The sequence below is a fragment of the Anolis carolinensis genome, chromosome 2 (assembly GCF_035594765.1).
Source record: "Anolis carolinensis isolate JA03-04 chromosome 2, rAnoCar3.1.pri, whole genome shotgun sequence".
Lineage (NCBI taxonomy): Eukaryota > Metazoa > Chordata > Lepidosauria > Squamata > Dactyloidae > Anolis > Anolis carolinensis.
The window spans coordinates 18,854,931-18,881,306 of NC_085842.1; the positions used below are offsets into that span (position 1 = coordinate 18,854,931).

The following is a 26,376-nucleotide window of genomic DNA, read 5'->3' on the forward strand; positions in this document are numbered from 1 at the left end:
TTTAATAGGCTTTTCCTTAATGCCTCCTTATTATCCAACATATTCGCTTATCCAACATTCTGCCGGCCCGTTTATGTTGGATAAGTGAGACTCTACTGTATTTGTATATAGTTATGTAAATAAAGACTTATTACCGTTGGATTTTCAACCGAACCCTCGTCTGCTGGAGTGTGTTTGACCAGTGCTGTTTTTCCACACGGGAAGACAGTCTGGATAAGGAGGTGAGACCGGGATGAAGAATTTTTGGAATCCACTCTGCACCCCATCATCCCCAAACACATCCTCCTCCTGCTCTGCAAAGAGGGACCCCGTGACCTCCTTTCACCCCATCTGAGGAAAGGAGTTCTTCAGGGGCGGCTCAAGCTTCAATTTACAGCCCTAAACAGACTGAATATTAATAAAACCTAGAACATCAGGATAGTAAATAAAGAGCAGCGCTCAAAACACTGGGGAATGGGTTGCTGTGATTTTTCCGGGCTGTATGGCCATGTTCCAGAAGTATTCTCCCCTGACGTTTTGCCCGCATCTATGGCAGGCATCCTCAGAGGTTGGAAACTAGTCAAGTGGGGTTTATATATCTGTGGAAGGTCCAGGGTGGGAGAAAGAAAGAACTTTTGTCTGTTGGAGGCAGGTGTGAATGTTTCAATTGCCCACCTTGATTAGCATTGAACAGTCTTTCAGTTTGGCTGCTTCCTGCCTGGGAGAATATTTTGTTGGGATGATTTATTACTATTATTATTAGGCCTTGCTCCCGGGAAGGTTCCTCTGCCATGGCTCCCTACCTATCTATTTTGTCACATATTCTCCACATTGTGTATGTGTATGTACATATAAGATATATATGCGCGCACACACATGCAGGGACCATATGTGCCATATATATATATATATATACACACACACACACACACGGCGCCCCTGGTGGCGCAGTGTGTTAAAGCGCTGAGCTGCTGAACTTGCAGACCGAAAGGTCCCAGGTTTGAATCCGGGGAAGCGGAGGGCGCGCCCAGCTTCTGCCAACCTAGCAGTTAGAAAACATGCAAATGTGAGTAGATCAATAGGTACCACTCTGGCAGGACGGTAACAGCGCTCCATGCAGTCATGCCGGCCACATGACCTTGGAGGTGTCTACGGACAACACTGGCTCTTTGGCTTAGAAATGGAGATGAGCACCAACCCCCAGAGTCAGACATGACAGGACTTAACGTCAGGGGAAAACCTTTACTATATATTACACACACACACACACACACACACACACACACATATTCTATTCACCTCGAACTTCTATCTTTTATTTTTCCGTGATTGGTTTTTGGGTTTTTTTTGGGGGGGGGGGGCAAAATACTGCTTGCTTACACTTGAAAGTTACCTAGGGCCGGGCCTGTTTTCAGAACTAGGGAATTGGGCAGTGTGGGATTGAATTCCGATAAGAGGAACATTTATTAGAAGTACATATGGGTTTTTTATTTCCAGACGAGATGACATAAATATCATATTTAGATGCCCACATAACATTGCATATGTAGAGTCTCTGAAAGATTGTCACGGGGAGCTTGCTTTCTGCTGCTCCGGAAAACAGGACCTCCAACTTAGAGATACAAATGAAAAGAAAAGGGACTCTACCAAATCTCTAGAGGACTTCTCAAACTGACATGTTTGAAATCAAATGTTTACCCACAATTGCTTTGTTTAGCCTGTGTGTATTCTCTGGTGCTTGTTAAGTGATGCAGCCTGAGTAAAACATTTTCCACATTTGTGGCATTTGTATGGTTTCTCTCCAGTGTGAAGCATTTTGTGCCTTTTCAAGCATGAACTGTAAGCAAAACATTTCCCACACTCCTGGCATTGGTATGGCTTCTCTCCTATGTGGAGTCTTTTGTGCCTCATCAAGTTTGAACTGTCAGGAAAACATTTCCCACATGCCTGGCACTGGTATGGCTTCTCTCCTATGTGGAGTCTTTTGTGCCTTGTTAAGTTTGAATTGTCAGCAAAACATTTCCCACACTCCTGGCATTTATATGGCTTCTCTCCTGTGTGGAGTCTTTTGTGTTTCACTAAGTCTGATTTATAAGCAATACATTTCCCACACTCCTGGCATTTGTATGGCTTCTCTCCTGTGTGGAGTCTTTCGTGTTTCACTAATGCTGAATTAAAAGCAAAACATTTCCCACACTCCTGGCATTTGTATGGTTTCTCTCCTGTGTGGAGTCTTTTGTGGTTAATCAAGTCTGAACTGTAAGCAAAACGCTTCCAAATCTCCTGGCCTCTGTACGGTTCCTGTCCTGTGTGAAATCTCTCATTTTCCACCAAGTGTGAACTCTGGATAAAAGATTTTCCACTCTCCATACTTTTGAAATCCTCAGTTCCTTCAAAGATTTTTTCTTGGCTGACATGTGGCAATTTGTATTCATCAACACATTTTCCTGATTCTTTCCATTTAAGTTGACTTTTTCCAGAATGGAGTGTCAAGTGATGCACAAATGCCGTATTTTGGGTAAAACATTGCCCACACACATTGCATTTGTAGGGTCTTTCTCTGGCAGAATCTCCATCTTCTCTGTGGTTTTGCTGGTGTCTAGGAAGACCCCCACTGTGTCCCAAATGCTTCCTGCCTTTGGTGCATACATTGCTCTTTTTCCAGATATCTGCTGTGAAGAAGAAGGACAGAAACAATCATGTCTCAGTGTGATTGATAAGGACTCTAGGGAAATGGTATAAGAAGGAGATTGAAATGATCCTCAAAATAACATAGACATGAAAGAAAAATAGATATAAATGCTGTCCTCTCTCCACCTCCTCCTCCTGTTCAGTAAAGATGGACACTGTTTAACTGCCTAGAGCAGTGGTTTTCAACCTGTGGGTCCCCAAATTTATTTATTTTTTTAACCCCCATTTATACCCCGCCTCTCTCCACCCTGAAGGGGACTCAAGGCGGCCCAAGATGTTTTGGCCTTCAGTGAGCAGAAATCCTACAGCTGGTAAACTGGCTGGAATTTTGGGAGTTGTAAGCCAAAACACCTGGGGACCCAAAGGTTGAGAACCACTGGCCTAGACCCTCTAAGAGAAAGATGAGTAAGATATGCTCCAGAGGCTACCTGTCGCTCAGCCCAGCCCAGTTTTTTCTTCTGTTTCCTTCTCTCTCGGGGAATGGATGCCTTTTCCCTTCACATTCAAATGCTTGCCTTTTTCTCAAGCTTAAGGCTTTCCCTTGCTACCACCCATTTCACAATCATTCCTAATCAAAGAGGCAGAGAAGGGAACAAAAAAAAAAAAGGAATGTCTGCAGGACTCAGCCAGATATAGTGACATCCACGTAACATTGGTTTTGAGAGTCTAGATATTGCCTCCAAAGCATCCCTGTTTCTGAGAAGTGACAAGACTGTGCACCAGAGGTAAGAGCTCTGGTAAATCCAGATTCCGCAACTACAGAGACTTCTTTAAAATAGCATTTTGTGGACTATCCCTCCATTCATTAAATTGCTCTGGTTCCAATATCTGTATAATTCCGCCCAGCTTTTACTGGGGAGCTGCAACTGCTTCACATATGAGAATTTAGGGAAGTGGCAGTGTATATACAGTAGAGTCTCGCTTATCCAACATAAACGGGCCAGCAGAATATTGGATAAGCGAATATCTTGGATAATTAAGGAGGGATAAAGGAAAAGCCTATTAAATGTCAAATTTTGTTATTATTTTACAAATTTAGCTTCAAAACATCATGTTTTACAACAAATCAATAGTAAAGACAGTTCAATACATGGTAACATTATGTAGTAATCATTGTAAAAAAAACACATGCCATACTCTGTGTCCACTGAGACTGATGCAACGCACAGCGGGCCTCTCCATGTGCCAGGCGCTTGCCAGGAGGGGCGAGATGGGTGGATGCTGTGCCTCATGGGAAAGATCTACGCCGATCCCGGCAAGTGCCCGGTGCAGGGAGAAGCCAGCTGAGTTGCAACATGCAGTGGGCCTCTCACCCCTCCCAGCGAGCTCCTGGCGAGGGGAGAAGCCTGCTGTGTGTTGCTGCTCAGGGAGGTTTGTTTAGGCAGCAACGTGAAATGTAGCGCACCGGCAAGCGCCCTGGCGTTGCTGCCCAGAGGGGTTTCCCTAGGCAGCAATGTGCAGTGGGCTTCTCCACCATCCCAGTGGAGAAGCCTGCTGCATGTTGTTGCCTAAAGAGGTTTCTCTAGGCAGCAACACGCAGTGGGCCTCTCCGTGCTTGCCGGGAGAGGTGGAATGCCGTTGGTGAAAGCCAGACGCTTCAACGGGAGAGGCCTGTTGTGCTGGACAAACAGCTGAGCCGCCTGCGTTGGATAATCCAGAGCAGGCGGATAAGCGGAGGTCAGATAAGCAGGACTCTACTGTATTAGCTATTTCCTAACCGTGAGGGTGGAATAAATATAGAGAGTGATTCAAAACATGCACTCTATTTGAAACAGCTACATTTCGGCAATCTTGAACCTACCATAAATGACACGAGAGGGACATAAGAGTTTGGTTGCTGCTATATGCCTCTCCCAGTGCACAAATCCCAGAGCCCCAATCATTCACAAGAACATAATGTAGAACACATTATGTTGCAGTTCAGCATCTTGAGAATGACTGAGGCTGGGGGATGTTTGTGTGCTGGGAGAGGCAGCGTACAAAGAGAGCTTAGCTTCAAACATGCATACGCTAGCCTGCCTGGTTGGGAGGAAAAACAAGGTTCAATACAATACCAATAGTAAGATTTATAGCCACATCTGAGTATTTGAAGCCAGTGGAAGTTTGTTCTTCTTCATGATCCATTCTCCAGTCCCTCTCTCCAGCCAATCTGCTTCCTCCCTCTCCTTGCCTCTCTCTCACACAAACACTCAGAGAAAGGGGTGGTAATGAGCACACTTGATAGATTTTCCAGGGAGCCCAGTTGCGTCAAGGGTGTGTGGTAGTCTTCCTACTTGAGTCCCAATTGGTGCTAACGTTGCCGTTGTCCAAGCACCAAGTCAATACATTATCCTTTGTGAAGGCTTGGGCATCTAATTGGTTTTACCAAAACCCTTCCATGTACATGGTTTTAATTCTTTTTTAATCATTGCAATTCTCTGAAAATGTTCTAATATATTTTAAGTTTTAAAACCATTTTAACCTTTCCATCTTTTGCATTTGTTTCATGGTTTTCCTGTATGCCCTTCTCAGATCTCTATGTGGAGAGTGGAATATTAAAATGTCCAACAAATCATTACACAGACATCAAACATGGAGAAAATAAAACATGAAAGCCACAGTCCTGCCTGAGACCCCAAGAAAGTTTAAAAACTAGTTTTAGGAAAATTGGGGAACCTGTAATACTGTAGTTTCTAAAACATGTCACCTTGAAATAGCAAAAAGAAAGGAGATTTTTCTCTGTATCAGAAAGACTAAGGGATCCATGTATTACTAATATGTCACATATTTCTAACATAAGCCCTTCCTTGGGGACCTCAATGATTGAGATGATTTCAGAAATTACTCCCACCAGTTGCTGATTAGGATCCTGCATTTTGAAATAGAAATCCCCATCACTGAGGGAGCCTTACCAAGAGAGTCCACAAATTCATGAATCTCCTCCATGATCTGCACATACACATCTCTCTGACCAGGATTCAGGAGAACCCACTCCTCCAGGGAGAAACTGACAGCCACGTCCTCAAAGGCGATTGGGTCCTGGTCGAAAAAGAAAACATTTAAGGGAAATCAAGAGAAATAACTACTAGATTCTCTTTGAAATAATTTATGTTTCTCTTGATTCAATATTTTCTGTTTCTAAAAATGTTTGATGATTGAGCCTGGAATCAATGACACCCAGGCAGCTCCAGTCCTCCTCTCCCAGGAATCCTTCTGCTTACCTGATTCAGTTCCACTCCATCACAAAGGGGAAGAAACGACTGAGGATTCGGCAACACCATCATTCCAGCCCCTGGAAGAGAGAGCAAGGTGTGGAAAGTTGATCATATAAACATGTCTCTGAGGTTACAATCACAGTCCTGAAAAGAAACCTATGAGTAAACTACCCTAAGACCACAGTTCTCCAGCTCAGGAATATGGAACATTTTGGAGTTTAGACTAGTTTATCATAGGCAGTGCTTTAAGTAGCTTGGATTTTGAAACTAGTATTGGGCTAAGTATTCCAATTCACTACAGTCATTTTTTGTTGTCTGTTTCTCTTCCAGTTTCTGGGGTCATCGGGTCCCACCTGAGAAGACACTGAAATATTGAATTTTCAGTCAGATCCAAGTTTAGGCTAAAAGTTGGCTAAAGTACAAGTATTGCACTCCAAAGGGTTCCTCCTTACCCTGAAAGGCTGCAGCCCCATCTCCTTCCTGCTTGAACACCTTCTGCGGGAGAATCTGGGTGGTGTCTGAAGGAGGTTGCTCTGATTCAGAGGCATCAGGGTGGACTTCAATGCAGGTATTTTGGGCCTGAAAGAAAACAGAGTATTCCAGAAGTAGTATGGAGAAAGTTCAAAAATATCACAGGCCTATAGACGTTTTAAAAATAATAGCTCTGAGATGGCAAAATAATTTGAAACAAATGCCACATTCCCCCTCCCATCATTTTCAGTATTATTATTATTATTATTAAACTTTATTTGTACCCCACTAGCATCTCCCGAAGGACTCGATGCGGCTTACAAAGGCCAAGGCCTCAACACACAATATAACAATACAAAACGAAAGGCAAATTAAAACAATTAAAACAGTATAAACAACAAGCAATAAACAATATGCTAAAACACAATAAAACTGGGCCGGGCCAGAGTAATGGGTACAAGATTAAAAGTGCTAATGTGACAGATGATATATAAGGCTTATAGGGCAAGTGCAGAGTGCAATATACGATCTTAGTTCTAATAAAGTGCTTATGGGACTTGGTGTTGGAGATTTCCTATTAATCTGGGAAGGCACATTGGAACAGCCAGGTCTTCAAGTTCTTTCTGAAGACTGCCAATGTAGGGGCCTGTCTGAGATCCTTGGGGAGGGTGTTCCAGAGTCGGGGGGCCACCACAGAGGTGGTCAACAAATCTGAGAATAGAAGCAACCAAGCGTATAGGGGAATATGGAGGTGACAGCAGGAGGGGCAGAGCAGGTGGGGAAAGAGGCAGAGGGAGCAGAGCCCGGCTTACCTCTCCCATAGGTCCCATCTTGGAAGAAAGGCAGGATGTACATTTAATCTATTTGTCAGTCGCAAGGTTAGTGAAACCAAGAGGAAATGTTCTCACCTGTTCTTCCTGCTTCTTGTCCTCTGCCCGACTCAGGAGGAAGCCTTCCGCCAGGGCCACCGCCTGGGAACAGGTCTCTGCCCCACACTCTCGGACCCAGCTCCCCATCTCTGGGGGCAGGAGGCTCAGGAACTGCTCCAGGATCACCAGGTCCAGCATCTCAGCCTTGGTGTGTTGCTCTGGCTTCAGCCACTGGCGGCAGAGATCGTGGAGGCGGCTGCAAACCTCTCTGAGTCCCTCGCCTTCTCGGTAGGAGGACTGCCTGAACAGCTGGAGGCATATGTCTGAACTATAAAGGTCAACACTCAGGAACTTACGTATAGTTTTTCCCCAGGATGCCCCACTACTCCCAAGTCCTGCTTCAGGTCCAGGTGAGTTGGGTCTCTCCATGTCGGAACCACTGTTTGATGAAGAAGCAAACTGGACCCAAGATGCTCTTCCTACCTCTTCTCTCAAGGGAAAGAAATCCCTGAACAGGCTCTACTCCAAAATTCTCAGGCAACAATCACATTTCCTCTGTGAAAGAAAGGCAGAATTAAGATAACAGGCTTCTTGAGACTTATTATTCGAGACAGAAAAACAAGCCCTTCCTTGAATTTGTCACAATTTGGAAGCAGCTCCTGGCAGTGAGACCAGGGACGTGCTGTTGGCAAAAGCCCGGGCTGGTGTTTTCAGCCCTAGCGATTTCAGCTTTTCAGCCCGAGTTGCCCAGAAGTTGAGAGACTATTATAAATCATAAAAAATTTACAATTTACAGCCTAAGAAAGGGAGGAGGAGAAGCCAAAGGGAGAGAAAAGGAGCTCAAGCGGCAACGGGAGGAGAAGGAGGTAATTTATCAACACACGCTTGGTTGATAAAGATTTAAAATAGTGTATAACTACTAAAATAATGTATAAATATTAAAATATAGTGTCCCTACTTCGTGGATTTTCACTTACTGCATGTGATCCTGGAACATAACCCCAGCGATAAGTGAGGGAACACTGTATATAATTTCCCAAGTACATTCACTGGCCAGATTCTCTAACATGGGGAAAATTGAAAGGAAACTAGGGTGGAAGGCTAAGAATATGCCATGAGGGAAGAAGGAAAAGACTCGGGGTCTGGAGAGGATGAGAAGAGCACTCCCCCATGTGGAAATCTATAAGGCAGAGTTCCCAGCACTCCACAGTATGGCACCTGAGATGGCTCACCGAACCCCAACGTCGCGGGTTCAAATCCCACCGGGGAAAAATGGAAAATTACAGCAAAAAGTCATGGCACAGAAAGGGAGCAGCGAGGGGGGGGGGGGGGTTGCCAAGGCACACATTTTGTCAAAAAAGGGTCTGGGAAGTCATGAGAGATTCACTTTTGCAGTGAGATGTCCATAAAAAAAGGTAAGTAAAGGTTTCCCTGACGTTAAGCCCAGTCGTGTCCGACTCTGGGGGTTGGTGTTCATCTCCATTTCTAAGCTGAAGAGCCGGCGTTGTCCGTAGACACCTCCAAGGTCATGTTGCCGGCATGACTGCATGGAACGCCTTTACCTTCCTGCAGTGAGATGTCCATAAAAAAAGGTAAGTAAAGGTTTCCCCTGACGTTAAGCCCAGTTGTGTCTGACTCTGGGGGTCGGTGCTCATCTCCATTTCTAAGCTGAGGAGCCGGCGTTGCCCATAGACACCTCCAAGGTCATGTGGCCATAGGCATGACTGCATGGAGCGCCTTTACCTTCCTGCAGTGAGATGTCCATAAAAAAAGGTAAGTAAAGGTTTCCCCTGACGTTAAGCCTAGTTGTGTCCGACTCTGGGGGGTCGGTGCTCATCTCCATTTCTAAGCCGAGGAGCCGGCGTTGCCCATAGACACCTCCAAGGTCATGTGGCTATAGGTATGACTGCATGGAGCGCCGTTACCTTCCCGCCGGAGCGCTACCTATTGATCTACTCACATAATTTGCAACTCCTAGGTTGGCAGAAGCTGGAGCTAACAGCAGGGGCTCACTCCGCTCCCCGCGTTTGAACCTGGGACCTTTCTGTCTGCATGTTCAGCAGCTCAGCGCTTTAACACACTGAGCCACCGGAGGCTCCATAAATGCACATTGTTATTGTCAGGATGAGACAGGGGGCGAAGGAAAGATGCGGGTCGTGGAGTGATCTAGGTATCCGACAACCCCCGGGGTAACTATCCCGGTTTTTCATGCAACAATTTCAGGATAAACTAATGCTGGGCCCCCCGTTCTCTTGGGCCTGTGCTTCTCCGGCCTTCAGACCCACCTGGTCTCCCATTAAGCTCCCATTCAGTCCCAACCCAGACTCTCTCCCCATGATTCCTGCCACGGATGTCGCATGATCCATAGTCATTCCTGTAAAGAAAATTAACCTGACATTGATGAAATGAAATCTCCACTCACTCCAAGATCTTTCCAACCATAAGAGGAAGGCCGCCCAAGGAGAGGAGCAGGAGGGTCCTGGAGTGATCTAGGTATCCTACAACCCCCGGGGTAACTACCCCGGTTTTTCATGCAACAATTTCAGGATAAACTAATGCTGGGCCCTCCGTTCTCTTGGGCCTCCAGACCCACCAGGCCTCCCACTGAACTCCCATTCAGTCCCAACCCAGACTATTTACCCATGATTCCTGCCATTGACCAAAAGGTCCCAGGTTCAAATCCCGGGAGCGGAATGAGCGCCCGCTGTTAGCCCCAGCTCCTGCCAACCTAGCAGTTCGAACACATGCCAATGTGAGTAGATGAATAGGTACCGCTCCGGCGGGAAGGTAACGGCGCTCCATGCAGTCATGCCTATGGCCACATGACCTTGGAGGTGTCTACGGACAACGCCGGCTCTTCGGCTTAGAAATGGAGATGAGCACCAACCCCCAGAGTCAGACATGATTGGACTTAACCTCAGGGGAAAATCTTTGCCTTTTTACCTGCCAGTGACACCACATGATCCATAGTCATTCCTGTAAAGACACTTGATTGATTGAAATCTCCACTCACTCCAAGATCTTTCCAACCATGAGGAGAGGAAGGCCGCCCAACGAGAGGAGGAAAAGGAGGAGGCCGAGGGAGGAGGGCCTGCTCTGGAGGACTGGGCGTCTCCTCCTCCTGGCTTCCTTCCGGCCTCTCTAGGAATCCAGCCTCGCTCCCCTTAACCCTTCCTCGCCCTCTTCAGCTTCACCTCACAAGCCTTGAACTGTCCAGGTCAGATGTTTCTTCATCCTGTTCAATGTTTTGATCAGAGCGGGGCTGTGGGAGGCCTTGCAACACTCTCAACTGCATCTTCCAGTGGGAAGCTTCTTCATTATCATCCAGCTAATTCTCATCAATGTCAACAGTGGTTTTCTGCAGCCACTGGAAAGTGACATTTCACTGGCTATTTGTGTGAAATGGTCTGTAGCAGGGCCCCCCAAACTTTTTAAACAGAGGGCTAGTTCACAATCCCTCAGACCATTGAAGGGCCGGGCTAGAGCTTTTTAAAAAAACAATGCACAAATTCCTATGCACACCCCACGTATCTTATTTTGAAGTTAGAAAAAACAACAACCCAAAATGGGAGCAAATACAGCTTCAATGTTAACAATCATAATAAAAATAATAAAGAGGGTTGGAAGAGACCCCTTGGGCCATTTAGTCCAACCCTCTTCTGCCTTTGTGCACCAAAAGCACCCCTCACAGATGGCCACCAAGCCTCAATGTTAATTATTATTATTATTATTATTATTATTATTATTATTATTATTATTATTATTTTATTGTATGACACAGCAAACAAGATTGATATGCTGGATTTCGTATCACAAAATCACAAGTCGAACACTTCCCAAGTGTCTAGGACTGTGTGATGTATTTTCGGATGATGCGTGCAGATCCCAGCAGGGTGGCCTTTTGCAGTTGGCAGATCGTGATTTTGTCAATGTCTGTTGTTTCCAAATGCCGGCTGAGCACCCAGTGTGCCCATCACCACCGGGACCACCTGCACTGGTTTCTGCCAGTCTTTGAAGTTCAATCTTGAGGTCCTGATAGCGGCTGAGTTTTTCCTGTTGTTTTTCGTCAATGCGACTCTCACTTGGGATGGCGACATCAATGATCCAAACCTTTTTCTTTATTATTATTATTATTATTATTATTATTATTATTATTATTATTATTATTATAACAGTCCTAAATGCTTGGGAAGTGTATGACTTGTGATTTTGTGATACAAAATCCAGCATATCTATCTTGTTTGCTGTGTCATACAATGTTGTTGTGTCAATAATAATAAATGGTGGAAGAGACCCCTGGGCCATTTAGTCCAACCCTCTTCTGCCTTTGTTCACCAAAAGCACCCCTGACAGATGGCCACCCAGCCTCAATGTTAATAAGACATGGGAACCAAGGGCAGTTAACGACTCTGAACAAAGGATGCCCCCAGGCAGGAGAAGCAAGGAGATGAAGGTATTCAATCCTAATCAAGGTGATTAACTACAACATTCACACTGGCCTCCAACTAACAAAGAGTTCTTCTCTCACCCTGGACTTTCCACTGATATATATAAACCTTCCTTGCTTAGTTTCTTCATACCTCACAACCTCTGAGGATGCCTGCCATAGATGTGGGCGAAATGTCAGGAGAGAATACTTCTAGAACATGGCCAGACAGCCCAGAAAACATATAACAACCATGTGATCCCGGCCATGAAAGCCTTCAACAACACAATTATTATTATTACAGTCCTAAACGCTTGGGAAGTGCTCCACTTGTGATTTTGTGATACAAAATCCAGCATATCTATATTGTTTGCTGTGTCATACTATGTTGTTGTGTCAATAATAATAATAAATGGTGGAAGAAACCCCTTGGGCCATTTAGCCCAACCCCCTTCTGCCTTTGTGCACCAAAAGCACAAACAAAACACCCCTTAATAATTAATCAAAGCAATTTATCCGCCGTGGCGGCCGGATAAATGGCTTCGATAGGCCGCATGTGGCCCATGGGCCGTAGTTTGGGCACCCCTAGTCTATAGCCTCAGAGCCCTTCAACATTGCCATACAAAATCCAGATAATCTGATTTCAGTTTGATTTCATGGCAGTATAGACTTCTATATTGTGGATTATCTGGTTTGATAAACTGGATTATATGGCAGTGTAGAAAGAGTCTGTCTCACCTCCCCCTTTGTAGTTGTCTCCCATTAGATGATAACATCATTACATCAGTGTCAGGAGCGACTCGAGAAACGGCAAGTCGCCTCTGGTGTGAGAGAATTGATGTTACCCAGGGGATGCCCGGATGTTGATGTTTTACCATCCTTTTGGGAGGCTTCTCTCATGTCCTCACATGAAAGCTGGAGCTGACAGAGGGAGCTCATCCCACGCTACGTGGATTCGAACCATTGCGCCACCCGGTCTCAACCATCAGATGATCACACAAGATATAAGGGACCCTAATGTTCCAATGAAGTACACTTTTTACTGGATTTCTTATTCTGGTCATATTTTCAATCTTTTTCTCTGCCAGGCATTTCCTTTATTTCTGTTTTTGAGTAAAATGGCTACATGCCTCAAACTAATTGGAAAGCTTGTATTTATTATCCAAACATTTGGATTTTTACTCTACACAGACACATCTATTTCTCTACTTTACAAAATCCAAGGGCTTCAATTTTACAAAACTATCCAGTTATCACTTGGCCTATCATAGATTCAAATATTCATAATATAGAACGCTATGCATTCTAAAATAATACAAAGACTCCTGTTTTTCAATTTTTTGTGGATTAGCAGTGTGGCAGGATCAAGAAAACGACCAGTATATTCTAGCCAAAGGTGCAATTTGTACATCAAGGGAAGTAATAGTGCAAACATCTTTTCCTTTGGTTTGCGCTCAACAAAAGCACTTTTTTCAATTGCGGAATCCCGGCTGAAAAACAAAATTCTCAAACTGGAACTTTGCAACTAAGGTGGTAAAGGAGCTGGAAACTAAGCTCAGAGGTGTTGGGGGAAACTACCCAAAAATATATATCACAGCATCCAAATTACAAACAGGATACTAAAAGTTGAGCAATCAGCTCACAGCAAGCAGAGTGTGAAGTGCCGTGTGGTGTTGCTGTAAAGATTTTAGAGCTTGGCAGGCAAAGACGCAGAGTCCTGACTTTAAAAATCACAAAAGGTTTATTTAAATATTAAAAAATAACTCCATTTCTTCATAGTGAAAAACTGGGTCTGAACTACTATTAACATCCATCTCTTCTAAGGTTTCATAGAGTGGGAAAAAACACCAACCACTACATCCCTCCTGACACACACACAGAGATAGATCTCAATTCACACAGCACACACTAAGATGGAAGAGTAGAAGTAGAAGTCAGAAACAAAGATTTGCAGGAGAAAAATATCCATTCTACACAACCAATCAGAATGAGAGTAGAAACAGAGAAGAGAGCAAAGAGTTACATTCCAACTGTCATACAGGAGACAGGGAAGAAGCCTATTCTAAGCTAACTGACCTGTTCCTCTTTCAGGACTAGAGACTTGGGCAGTGTGGGGTTGAATAAGAAGAACAGATGATGGAAATAAATATGGGGTTTTTTTTCCAGAATAGGTGACATGACAATAATATTTAACCCTCTGAAGAATTGTCACGGGGAGCTTGCTTTCTGCTGCTCCAGAGAACAGGACCTCCAACTTAGGGATTCAAATGACAAGAAAGGGAACTCTACCAAATCTTAGGCAAAACCTCTCAAATTGACATGTTTGAAATCAAATGTTTCCCCACAATTGCTGTTTTTCAGCCTGTGTGTATTCTCCGGTGTCTGTTAAGGGATGAAGTCTGAGTAAAACATTTTCCACATTTGTGGCATTTGTATGGTTTCTCTCCAGTGTGAAGCCTTTTGTGTTTCAGCAAGGATGAACTCTCAGCAAAGCATTTCCCACAATCCTGGCATTGGTAGGGCTTCTCTCCAGTGTGAAGTATTTTGTGCCTCATCAAGCTTGAACTGTAAGCAAAACATTTCCCACACTCCTGGCATTGGTATGGCTCCTCTCCTGTGTGTAGTCTTCTGTGACTCACCAAAGCTGAACTGTCAGCAAAACATTTCCCACACTCCTGGCATTGGTATGGATTCTCTCCTGTGTGATGTCTTTTGTGGCTCACTAAGTGTGAAGTATAAGCAAAACATTTCCCACACTCCTCGCATTGGTATGGTTTCTCTCCTGTGTGGACTCTTCTGTGGCTCAGTAACTCTGAACTGGAAGCAAAACATTTCCCACACTCCTGGCACTGATATGGCTTCTCTCCTGTGTGAAGTCTTTTGTGCCTCGTCAAGCATGAACTGTCAACAAAACATTTCTGACATTCCTGGCATTGGTATGGCTTGTCTCCTGTATGGCGTCGTTCGTGGCTCACCAAGGTTGAACGCTCAGCAAACCGTTTCCCACACTCCTGGCACTGGTATGGCTTCTCTCCTGTATGGCGTCTTTTGTGGCTCACCAAGCTTGAACTCTCAGCGAACTGTTTCCCACACTCGTGGCATTGGTATGGCTTCTCTCCTGTGTGATGTCTTTTGTGGCTCACTAAGTGTGAACTATAAGCAAAACATTTCCCGCACTCCTGGCATTGGTATGGCTTCTCTCCTGTGTGGAGCATTTTGTGACTCACCAATCGTGAATTGTAAACAAAACATTTACCACACTCCTGGCACTGGTATGGCTTGTCCCCTGTGTGGAGTCTTTTGTGACTCATCAAGGCTGAACTGTCAGCAAAAACTTTACCACACTTCTGGCATTGGTATGACTTATCTCCTGTATGGAGTCTTTTGTGCTTCCCCAAGTCTGAACTATAAGCATAACATTTACCACACTCCTGGCACTGGTATGGCTTCTCTCCTGTGTGGACTCTTTTGTGGCTCACCAATTGTGAACTGCAAGCAAAACATTTCCCACACTCCTGGCATTGGTATGGCTTCTCTCCTGTATGGAGTCTTTTGTGCCTCACCATGTCTGAATTGGAAGCAAAACATTTCCCACACTCTTGGCATTGGTATGGCTTCTCTCCTGTATGGAGTCTTTTGTGCCTCACCAATTTTGAACTATAAGCAAAACATTTCCCACACTCCTGGCATTGGTATGGCTTCTCTCCTGTGTGGAGTGTCTTGTGAAGCACTAGTGCCCTATTTTGAGTAAAACACTGCCCACATATATTGCATGTGTAGGGCCTTTGGCTGACAGAATCTCCATCTTCTCTGTGGTTTTGCTGGTGTCTAGGAAGACCCCCATTTTGTCTGAAATGCTTCCTGCGCTTGGTGCATACATTGCTTGTTTTGCGGTTATCTGCTGTGAAGAAGAACAGAAACAATCATGCCTCAGCGTGAGCAATAATGACTCTAGGGAAATGGTATAAGACGGACATTGAAATGATCTTTAAAATAATATAGACATGGAGGAAAAGTAGATATAAATATTGTCCTCTCCCCACTACCTGTTCAGTAAAGATGGACACTGTTTGACTGCGTAAAGCAGTGATTCTCAACCTGTGGGTCCCCAGATTTATTTATTAAGCCTCATTTATACCCGGCCTCTCTCCACCTTGAAGGGGACTCAAGGCCCAGATGTTTTGACTTTCAACGCCCAGAAATCCTAACAGCTGGTTAACTGGCTGCAATTTCTGTGAGTTGTAAGCCAAAACACCTGGGGATCCACAGGTTGAGAACCACTGGCCTGGAGCCTCTAAGAGAGGGATGAGTATGATATGCTCCAGAGCCTATCTGTTGCTCAGCCCAGCCTGGTTTCTTCTTCTGTCTCCTTCTCTCTGGGGAAAGGAGGCCTTTTCCCTTCACATTCAAATGCTTGCCTCTTCCTCTAGCTTAAGGCTTTACCTTGCTATCACACATTTCACAACCATTCCCAATCAAAAAGGAGAACAATGATGAAGGCAGAAAAGGGAACAAAAAAAGGCATGTCTTCAGGACTCAGCCAGATATAGTGCCATCCACGTAACATCTCACTCGATATTGGTTTTGTGAGAAGTGACAAGATTGTGCGCCAGAGGTAAGAGCTCCTGGTAAATGCAGATGCCGCAAATACAGAGACTTCTTTGAAATACCATTCTGTGGACTAGCCCTCTGTTCATTAAATGGCTCTAGTTCCAATACCTGTATAATTCCACCCAGCTTTTACAGGGGAGCTGAAACTTTGTCACATATGGGAATTTAAGAAGTGGTAGTGGATATATTAGCTATTTCCTAACCTTTAGGGTGGAATAAATATAGAGAATGTTTCAAAATATGCACTCTATTCGAAACAGCTATATTTCTGCAATTGTGAACTACCATAAATGACACGCTTACCACTTGAATGAGAGGGGCATAGAGTTTGGTTGCTGCTCTATGTCTCTCCCAGTGCACAAAAAACCCAGAGCCCCAATCATTTGAAACTGCAATTATTGCCTTCTCTCCTTGTCTTCAAGAAGGAATGAGCAAGAAAGAAGATATACTTTTGTGATGGACAGCACATGCATGAAGTAATGCAAAGTATGTGTCTATAGGAAGACTGTAACTGTTTGTGTTGAAGTTGCTGTATTCGTATTTTGAGACTGATGCTCAAGAGTAAACTGTAAGTTCTTCATTCATCTATTTTGTATTGCTCATCATTTTTTGGATTAAGTTTTCTCCTGGTGTGGTTACTGGCCTGCACACATAAACAAACCGCAACATTGGGGACCCTCAGTGATTGAGATGATTTCAGAAATTACTTCCACCAGAGAGCTGCTGATTAGGATACTGCATTTTAAATTAGAAATCCCCCTCGATGAGGGAGTCTTACCAAGAGAGTCCACAATCCCATGAATCTCCTCCATGATCTCCACGTGCAAGCCTTTCTGATCAGGAGTCAAGAGAACCCACTCCTCTGGGGAGAAATGGACAGCCACCTCCTCAAAGGCGATGGGGCCCTGGTGAAAAAAGGAAACATTTCCTTCTCACATTGGGGTAATCAAGAAAAATAATTACAAGAATCTCTTTGAAATCATTTATGTTTCGGTTGGTTCAATCTTTTCTTTTTCTACAGATGTTTGATGACTGAGCCTGGAATTATAGACACCCAGGCAGCTCCAGTCCTCCTCTCCCAGGAATCCTTCTGCTTACCTGATTCACTTCCACTCCATCACAAAGGGGAAGAAACGACTGAGGATTCGGCATCGACATCATTCCAGCCCCTGAGAGAGAGAGCAAGGAGTGGAAACCTGACATGTCACAGAGATTACAATTACAGTCCTAAAAAGAAACCTATGAGGAAAGAAACCTATGAACACAGGAGCAATTGACTAAAGTTATTCTTGCTGTCTGTTTGTATTCCAGCTCTCTTTCAGGGCTCATCTTAGCCTGGAAAGACATTGAAAGATTGAATTTTCAGTCAGATCCAACTGTAGGCTAATGTACAAGTCCTGCAAGAAATAAAAATCACACTGAAATTACACTTTTTGAAACCAAAGGCCTACAAATATACTCATCTCAAGGCCAAATGATCCTAGATGTGCAAAATTTCAATCTCAAAACAATTGCGGATGAACTACAATCCCTCCAAGGGGGAATTTACACAGACATAAAAAACAAAACACCCCAAAGGGTTCCTCCTTACCCTGCAAGGCTGCAGCCCCATCTCCTTTCTGCCTGAGCTCCTTCTGCTGGAGGCTCTGAGTGGTGTCTGATGGAGGTTTCTCTGATTCAGAGGCATCAGGGTGGACTTCAATGCAGGTTTTTTGGGCCTGAAAGAGGAGAGAGTATTCCAGAAGTAGTATGGAGAAAGTTCAAAAATATCACAGACTTACAGACTTTTTAAAAATAATACCTCTGAGATGGCAAAATAGTTAGAAACAAATGCCACATCCCACTCCCATCATTTTCAGTATTACATCTGGAGGTCAACAAATTTGAGAATAGAAGCAACCAAGCTTATAGCAGATACGGAGGTGACAGCAGGAGGGGCAGAGCAGGTGGGAAAGAGACAGAGGGAGCAGAGTCTGGCTTATTTCTCTCATAGGTCTCATATTGGAAGAAAGGCAGGATGAATATTTAATCTTTCCATCAGTCCCAAGGTTAGTGAAACCAAGAGGAAATGCTCTCACCTGGTCTTCCTGCCTCTTGTCCTCTGCCCGACTCAAGAGGAAGCCTTCCGCCAGGGCCACCGCCTGGGAAGAGGTCTCTGCCCCACACTCTCGGACCCAGCTCCCCATCTCTGGGGGCAGGAGGCTCAGGAACTGCTCCAGGATCACCAGGTCCAGCATCTCCGCCTTGGTGTGTTGCTCTGGCTTCAGCCACTGGCGGCACAGATCGTGGAGGTGGCTGCAAACCTCTCTGGGTCCCTCGCCCTCTCGGTAGGACTGCCTGAACTTCTTGCACCGTATGTCTGAGCTATAAAGGTCCACATTCAGGAACTTATGTATAGTTTTTTCCCAGGATGGCCCACTGCTCCCAAGTCCTGCTTCAAATCCAGGTGAGTTCCGTCTCTCCATTTTGGAACCACTGTTTGATGAAGAAGCAAATTGGACCCAAGATGCTCTTCCTCCCTCTTCTCTCAAGGGAAAGAAATCCCTCAGCAGGCTCTACTCCAAAATTCTCAGCCAACCATCACATTTTCTCTGTGAAAGAAAGGCAGAATTAGATAACAGGCTTCTTGAGACTTATTATTGGAGAGAGAAAAACAAGCCGTTTCTTGATTTTGTCACCACAATTTGGAAGCAGCTCCTGGCAGTGAGACCAGGGAGGTGCTGTTGGCAAAACCCCGGGCTGGTGTTTTCAGCCCTAGCGATTTCAGCTATTCAGCCTGGGAGGCAAAAGAATGGTTTACCCCAAGGCAGCGTTCTTGCCCCGACCTTATTTAACATCTTCACAAATCATCAGCAACAACCACCACTCACAAAGAGTTTTATATATGCTGATGACCTTGGCCTCACAACACAAGCAAAAGATTTTGAAACAGTTGAAAAGCAACTCACTAATGCCTTGAAAGACCTCTCCAGCTACTACAAAGAGAACCACCTGAAGCCTAATCCTGCCAAGACACAAATGTGTGCTTTCCACCTACATAACCGTGAAGCCAACAGGAAACTGAAAGTTACTTGGGAAGGCCAAGAGCTCGAACACTGTTTCCATCCTAAATATCTTGGTGTCACCTTAGATCGAACATTAACATATAGGAAACACTGCATGAACACCAAGCACAAAGTAGGTGCACGCAACAACATCCTGCGGAAACTGACTGGCAGCTCATGGGGTGCAGACCCACAAGTGATAAGAACATCAGCCCTGGCCTTGTCTTTCTCAACTGCTGAGTACACCTATCCTGTCTGGCAAAAGTCTGCCCATGCGAAGCAGGTGGACATAGCACTAAACGAAACATGCAGAATAATCACAGGATGCCTTAAACCTACACCTGTTGATAAACTCTACAAGTTAGCTGGCATTGCCCCTCCTGACGTGCGACGGGAAGTTGCTGCTAACGGTGAGAGAAATAAGGTCGAACATTGTGAAAGCCACCCACTGCATGACTATCAGCCTCCTCCCACCAGACTCAAATCAAGGAAAGGCTTCATGAGAACCACCACTCCTCTTGATGTCCCCCCAGCAACAACAAGGGTGTCCCTCTGGGCAGCTAAACCTGGCAATTCTAACTGGATGGTCTTCCTCCAGGGGCAAACCAAGAATGGGCAACTTGGAAGTCCCTGAACAGACTCAGAAGTGGAGTGGGCAGATCTAAAGACAACTTGGCAAGGTGGCACTACCTGGAGGAATCCTCCACCTTGTGTGACTGTGGAGCAGAACAAACAACTCCGCATATGTATGCTTGCCCACAATGTCCTGCCTCATGCACGGAGGAGGAGTTCTTTAAAGCTACAAACAATGCGGTTGCTGTTGCCCGTTTTTGGTCTAAAACTATTTAGTTGCTTGTGATTTCCTTTTTTCCATCATTTTAAAATGTATTTGTTATGCAATGCTTTTGACACGAAATAAATAAAGCCTGGGATGCCCAGAAGTTGAGAGCTCCTGCTTGGCGAGCTGGGAAGACCAGCCAAAAGCAATAACAGTTCTGGAAGCAGGAGCGATTTTCAGCCAACAAAGACTTTATTCACGTGACTAAGATGCTAGCTTGCGATTCCTCACAAAGAAGCTAGAATGCCAGATACAGAAAGCAGTCTCCCTTATATACATTTTCATTTCAAAATTTCCCGCCACCCAGCATCACCTGTGGTGGATTCTATTGGTGGAGGAGTGGGAAGCCGGTATCAGGACCAATCAGGAGCCCAGCCGTGCCTCTGCCTCTTGACCAATCACAGAGAGGGGGCTTGGCCGGTACCGGGGAGACAAAGGTTCAAGTGGCGGGTAATGAGTCTCTTTGTTTAAACAAGAAAAATAATAAACATGATTGAGAGCATCTTGACCCTACCCAGGAAAGGCTATTGTATGTAGGATGAGCATGATTGTGCCCCATCAGGCGGCCGACCCACCGGTTCCAGACCATGGTAATTGTAAACAGTATATATGATACAATCATGCAAATTGCAGAGGCGAGGCGTTTTGGAGGAGACAATCGGTTTTCTTACGAGCCGAGAAGTCCCGGTCACCAAGACGCCTTTGTGTCGAATCTTCCCTGAGGCAGGAAGGGGAAAGTGAGGAGCCATCTGCCCTGCCTGAGTGGCTATTGTGTTACATATGTCCAGGTAATGTCCATAAGTGTTGTCGAAGGCTTTCATGGCCAGGATCACAGGGTTGTTGTATGTTTTCCGGGCTGTATGGCCATGTTCCAGAAGTATTCTCTCCTGACGTTTCGCCCACATCTATGGCAGGCATCTTCAGAGGTTGTAAGGTATGGAGAAACCAGAAGAAGCCAGAAGATGAAGCTATTCAATGCTAATTTAGGTGATCAACTACAACATTCACACTGGCCTCCTACTGACAAGAGTTCTTCTCTCACCCTGGACTTTCCACAGATATATATAAACCTTCCTTGCTTAGTTTCTCCATACCTCACAATCTCTGAGGATGCCTGCCATAGATGTGGGCAAAACGTCAGGAGAGAATACTTCTGGAACATGGCCATACAGCCCGGAAAACAACAACCCAATGTCCATAAGCTTGAGGCTGGAAGAGGCTGAAAAATCCCCTCAGCAAAGGTTTCATCTTTGTTTGAGAAGCAGACTCGGGGCAAAAACATGGAAAGGTTATATCAGGGCTAACAAGGGAAAGAAGGGTCCCAGGAGTATCAACATAACAAGAATCATATTATAAAACATAACATAAGGGTAGAACTGACATGCAAGGGAACAACACGGGGTTCAGGGAACTTAGCATTCACGAGATACAGTGTTCCCTCACTACTTTGCGGTTCACTTTTCGCGGATTCGCTGTTTCGCGGTTTTTCAATAAACTCTAAAAGACTATTATAAATCATAAAAAATTACAATTTACAGCCTAAGGAAGAGAGGAAGGAGAAGCCAAAGGGAAAGAAAAGGAGCCCAAGCGGCAACGGGAGGAGAAGGAGGTGATTTATCAACACACGAGTGGTTGATAAAGACTTAAAATAGTGTACAACTACTAAAATAATGTATAAATGTTAAAATATAGTGTCCCTCCTTTGTGGATTTTCACTTACTGCAGGTGGTTCTGGAACCTAACCCCAGCGATAAGTGAGGGAACACTGTATATAAATTCCGAAGTAGTAATAATAATAATTTTATTTTTGTACCCCGCCACCATCTCCCCAGAGGGACTCGGGGCGGCTTACAGATATAATATCGAGGGGGCAATGGTGAGACTCTGGTTGCCATGCAGGGTGGGTTCCAAAATCATCATCCTGGTCTCACCGATCCCTCCTTCTCCAGGCTGCCTTCTCATACGGAGAATCAGCACTGGTCAACAAAACACCAGCAATCGAATATTCAGTTGAATCCAACGGTACTTAATCTTTATTTACATTGCTATATACAGTAGCACTCATTAGCAATAAGTCCTAGACACATGGCAGTGTCTCCTCGGCCACGGAGCAAAAACATTCCCCGTCCATCTTCTGAGAACAGTCACGCCGAACACACAGAAAACTCCCCTGCATTCCACAAATCATGAAGGAAGTCCCGGTCATTCAGACTTGACCCCATTGGCCCATTGGTCCTGTGTTACATCAATCAAAGCAGGCTCTTTTTAACTTCTCCGCTGCTGAAATGCCTTGCCGAAACTCATACAGAAAACATTCCTAACAGCCTAGATTGATTTTAACATTTCACACAATTCACAATACCCTGACATATAAAACCAACATACAGTAATATCAAATACAAAAATACACAAATAAATTTAAAAGGCATTGAAAAAAATCACAATCATTATAAAACACTTGAGAAACACAGCAATAAAAACATAAAATGAGCTGGGCAAAGTGCACTGAGTGGAACTTGTAAGCAAGAAGGAAGTTAAGGTGCTACAAGGTCATGGGAAGAGCCTTAGACTGGGGTGAACACTGAGGCTATGTCAGGGAGTTAACTGTCAGGGTATTGTGAATTGTGAGAAATGTTAAAATCAATCTAGGCTGTTTGGAATGTTTTCTGTATAATTTTCGGCAAGGCATTTCAGCAGCGGAGGAGTTAAAAAGAGCCTGCTTTGATTGATGTAACACAGGACCAATGGGGTCAAGTCTGATTGACCGGGACTTCCTAGATGATCTGTGGAATGCAGGGGAGTTGTGTGTTCGGAGTGAGTGTTCTCAGAAGATGGACGGGGAATGTTTATGCTCCGTAGCCGAGGAGACACTGCCATGTGTCTAGGACTTATTGCTAATGAGTGCTACTGTATATAGCAATGTAAATAAAGATTAATTACCGTTGGATTCAACTGAATATTCGATTGCTGGCGTTTTGTTGACCAGTGCTGATTCTCCGTATGAGAAGGCAGCCTGGAGAAGGAGGGATCAGTGAGACCAGGATGATGATTTTGGAACCCACCCTGCATGGCAACCAGAGTCTCACCATCGTCCCCCGACATTAACCAACAGGTACAACTGGTCAGAAGAATCCACTAGTACCAGGGTTTAGTATACAGTGGGTGGTACTTCTTCAAAGGCCTGTTTGAAGACCCAGGTTTTCAGGCTCTTCCTGAACACTTCCAAGGTGGCAGCTTGCCTAATTTCCCTGGGGAGCGCGTTCCAGAGCCGAAGTACATTCACTGGCCAGACTCTCTAACATGGGGAAAACTAAGGGGAACCTAGGATGGAAGGCAAAGAATATGCCATGAGGGAAGAAGGAAAAGACTTGGAGTCTGGGGAGCCTGAGGAGAGGACGAGGAGGGCACTCCCCCCGCATGGAAATCTATAAGGCAGAGTTCCCAGCACTCCCCAGTATGGCACCTGAGATGGCTCACCGAACCCCAACGTCGTGGGTTCGAATCCCACTGGGGAAAATGGCAAATTACAGCAAAAAACCATGGCACAGAAAGGGAACAGCGAGGGGAGGGGGGGTTGCCAAGGCAGACGCTTGTGTATTGTTGAAAACATTTCAACGATACACAAAATAATACAGTAGAGTCTCGCTTATCCAATGTAAATGGGCCGGCAGAACGTTGGATAAGCGAATATGTTGGATAATAAGGAGAGATTAAGGAAAAGCCTAATAAACATCAAATTAGGTTACGATTTTACAAATTAAGCACCAAAACATGTTATACAACAAATTCGACCGAAAAGGTTGTTCAATATGCAGTAATGCTATGTAGTAATAACTGTATTTACGAATTTAGCACCAAAATATCACGATATATTGAAAACACTGACTACAAAAATGCGTTGGATAATCCAGAATGTTGGATAAGTGAGACTCTACTGTATAATGTATTGTCCATTATATTATTTTGTGTATCGTTGAAATGTTTTAAGTTTTGTCGTTGTTCGGGCTTGTCCCTGTTGTGAGCCGCCCCGAGTCCCTTCGGGGAGATGGAGCGGGATATAAAAATAAAGTTTATTATTATTATTATTATTTGTCCCAAAAAAAAGGGTCTAGGAAGTCATGTGAGCTTCCCTTTCTCAGTGAGATGTCCATAAATGCACATTGTTATTGTCAGGATGAGACAGGGGGCGAAGGAAAGAAGCGGGTCCTGGAGTGATCTAGGTATCCTACAACCCCCGGGGTAACTACCCCGGTTTTTCATGCAACAATTTCAGGATAAACTAATGCTGGGCCCTCCGTTCTCTTGGGCCTCCAGACCCACCAGGCCTCCCACTGAACTCCCTTTCAGTCCCAACCCAGACTATTTACCCATGATTCCTGCCATTGACCGAAAGGTCCCAGGTTCAAATCCCGGGAGCGGCTTGAGCGCCCGCTGTTAGCTCCAGCTCCTGCCAACCTAGCAGTTCGAACACATGCCAATGTGAGTAGATGAATAGGTACCGCTCCGGCGGGAAGGTAATGGCGCTCCATGCAGTCATGCCTATGGCCACATGACCTTGGAGGTGTCTACGGACAACGCCGGCTCTTCGGCTTAGAAATGGAGATGAGCACCAACCCCCAGAGTCAGACATGACTGGACTTAACCTCAGGGGAAAATCTTTGCCTTTTTACCTGCCATTGACACCACATGATCCATAGTCATTCCTGTAAAGACACTTGATTAATTGAAATCTTCCAACCATGAGGAGAGGAAGGCCGGCCAAGGAGAGGAGGAAAACGAGGAAGCCGAGGGAGGAGGGCCTGCTCTGGAGGACTGGGCGTCTCCTCCTCCTGGCTTCCTTCCTGCCTCTCTAGGAATCCAGCCTCGCTCCCCTTAACCCTTTCTCGCCCCTTCAGCTGCAGGGATGCCTCTCAAGCATTGAACTGTCCAGGGAAGATGTTCAATGTTTTGATCAGAGCGGGGCAGTGGGAGGCCTTGGATCAGATTACACCAAATCTTTCAATGGGAATCTTCTTACTTATCATCCGGCTAATTCGCACCTAATGTGAACAGAGTTTTTTCTCTAGGGACTAGGAAGTGACACTTCACTGCCTATTTATGTGAAATGGTCTCTAGCCCCAGAGCCTTTCTACACTGCCATACGAAATCCAGATAATCTGATTTGAATTTGATTATACAGCAGTATAATCACCCCTGGTGGTGGCGCAGTGTGTTAAAGCGCTGAGTTGCTGAACTTTGCAGACCGAAAGGTCCCAGGTTCAAATCCCGGGAGCGGCATGAGCACCCGCTGTTAGCCCCAGCTCCTGCCAACCTAGCAGTTCAAAAACATGCCAATGTGAGTAGATGAATAGGTACTGCTCTGGCAACGGTGCTCCACGCAGTCATGCCAATGGCCACATGACCTTGGAGGTGTCTACGGACAACGCTGGCTCTTCGGCTTAGAAATGGAGATGAGCACCAACCCCCAGAGTCGGTCACAACTGGACTTAACGTCAGGGGAAAACCTTTTTATACAGCAGTATAGTTTTCTATAACCCAGTTACAAATAATGTGGGGCCGGGCTGTGGCGCAGGCTGTTGAGCAACCACCTGCAGCCAGCTGCAATAAATCACTCTGACCAAGAGGTCATGAGTTCGAGGCCAGCTCGGAGCCCTACGTTTGTCTTGTCTTTGTTCTATGTTAAGGCATTGAATGTTTGCCTTATATGTGTAATGTGATCCGCCCTGAGTCCCCTTCGGGGTGAGAAGGGCAGAATATAAATACTGTAAATAAATAAATAAATAAATTTGGTAAGCTGGATTATACAACAGTGTAGCAGGGATCTCAGTCTCACTTCCCCCTTTGTAGTTGTTTCCCATTAGATGACAACATCATTACATCAGTGTCAGAGGCAACTCGAGAAACTGCAAGTCGCCTCTGGTGTGAGAGAATTGACGTTGCCCAGGGGATGCCCAGAAGTTGATGTTTTACTATCTTTTTGGGAGGCTTCTCTCATGTCCCTGCATGAGGAGCTGGAGCTGACAGAGGGAGCTCATACGTGGATTCAAACCATTGCGCCACCGAGGGTGCGCCATCAGATGATCACACAAGATGTAAGGGACTCTAATGTTCCAATGAAGTACACTTTTTACTGGATTTCTTATTCTGGTCATATTTCTAATCTTTTTGTCTGCCAGGCGTTTCCTTTATTCCTGTTTTTGAGTAATAATAATAATAATACTTTATTTTTATACCCCGCCTCCATCTCCCCGAG

General features: G+C 45.0%; 1 protein-coding gene across 1 annotated transcript; it reads right to left on the reverse strand.

Moving 5' to 3' along the window:
* Nucleotides 1-1,441: 1,441 nt before the first annotated feature.
* Nucleotides 1,442-24,952, reverse strand: LOC107983454 (zinc finger protein 721). Its single transcript, XM_016997165.2, has 11 exons — nucleotides 24,794-24,952; nucleotides 18,320-18,832; nucleotides 17,833-17,959; nucleotides 17,340-17,410; nucleotides 17,020-17,146; nucleotides 13,991-15,531; nucleotides 7,244-7,723; nucleotides 6,317-6,443; nucleotides 5,871-5,941; nucleotides 5,562-5,688; nucleotides 1,442-2,651 (listed from the first exon to the last, which is right to left on the reverse strand). The coding sequence occupies exons 2-11, from the start codon at nucleotides 18,704-18,706 to the stop codon at nucleotides 1,693-1,695; spliced, it is 4,017 nt and encodes a 1,338-aa protein (XP_016852654.2). The 5' UTR covers nucleotides 18,707-18,832; nucleotides 24,794-24,952; the 3' UTR covers nucleotides 1,442-1,692.
* Between the last annotated feature and the right edge of the window lie 1,424 nt (nucleotides 24,953-26,376).

Bases quoted from the DNA above. Each gene is read 5' to 3' on its own strand.
- LOC107983454 (XM_016997165.2), bottom strand. From the start codon at position 18,706: ATGGAGAGACGGAACTCACCTGGATTTGAAGCAGGACTTGGGAGCAGT. The intron at 17,147-17,339 runs GTAAGCAGAAGG...TTTTTTCACCAG, and splicing joins ATGGAGTGGAAGTGAATCAG to GGCCCCATCGCCTTTGAGGA. The intron at 7,724-13,990 runs TGAAAAACAGCA...ATTTTGGAGTAG, and splicing joins ACCGGAGAATACACACAGGC to AGCCTGTTCAGGGATTTCTT.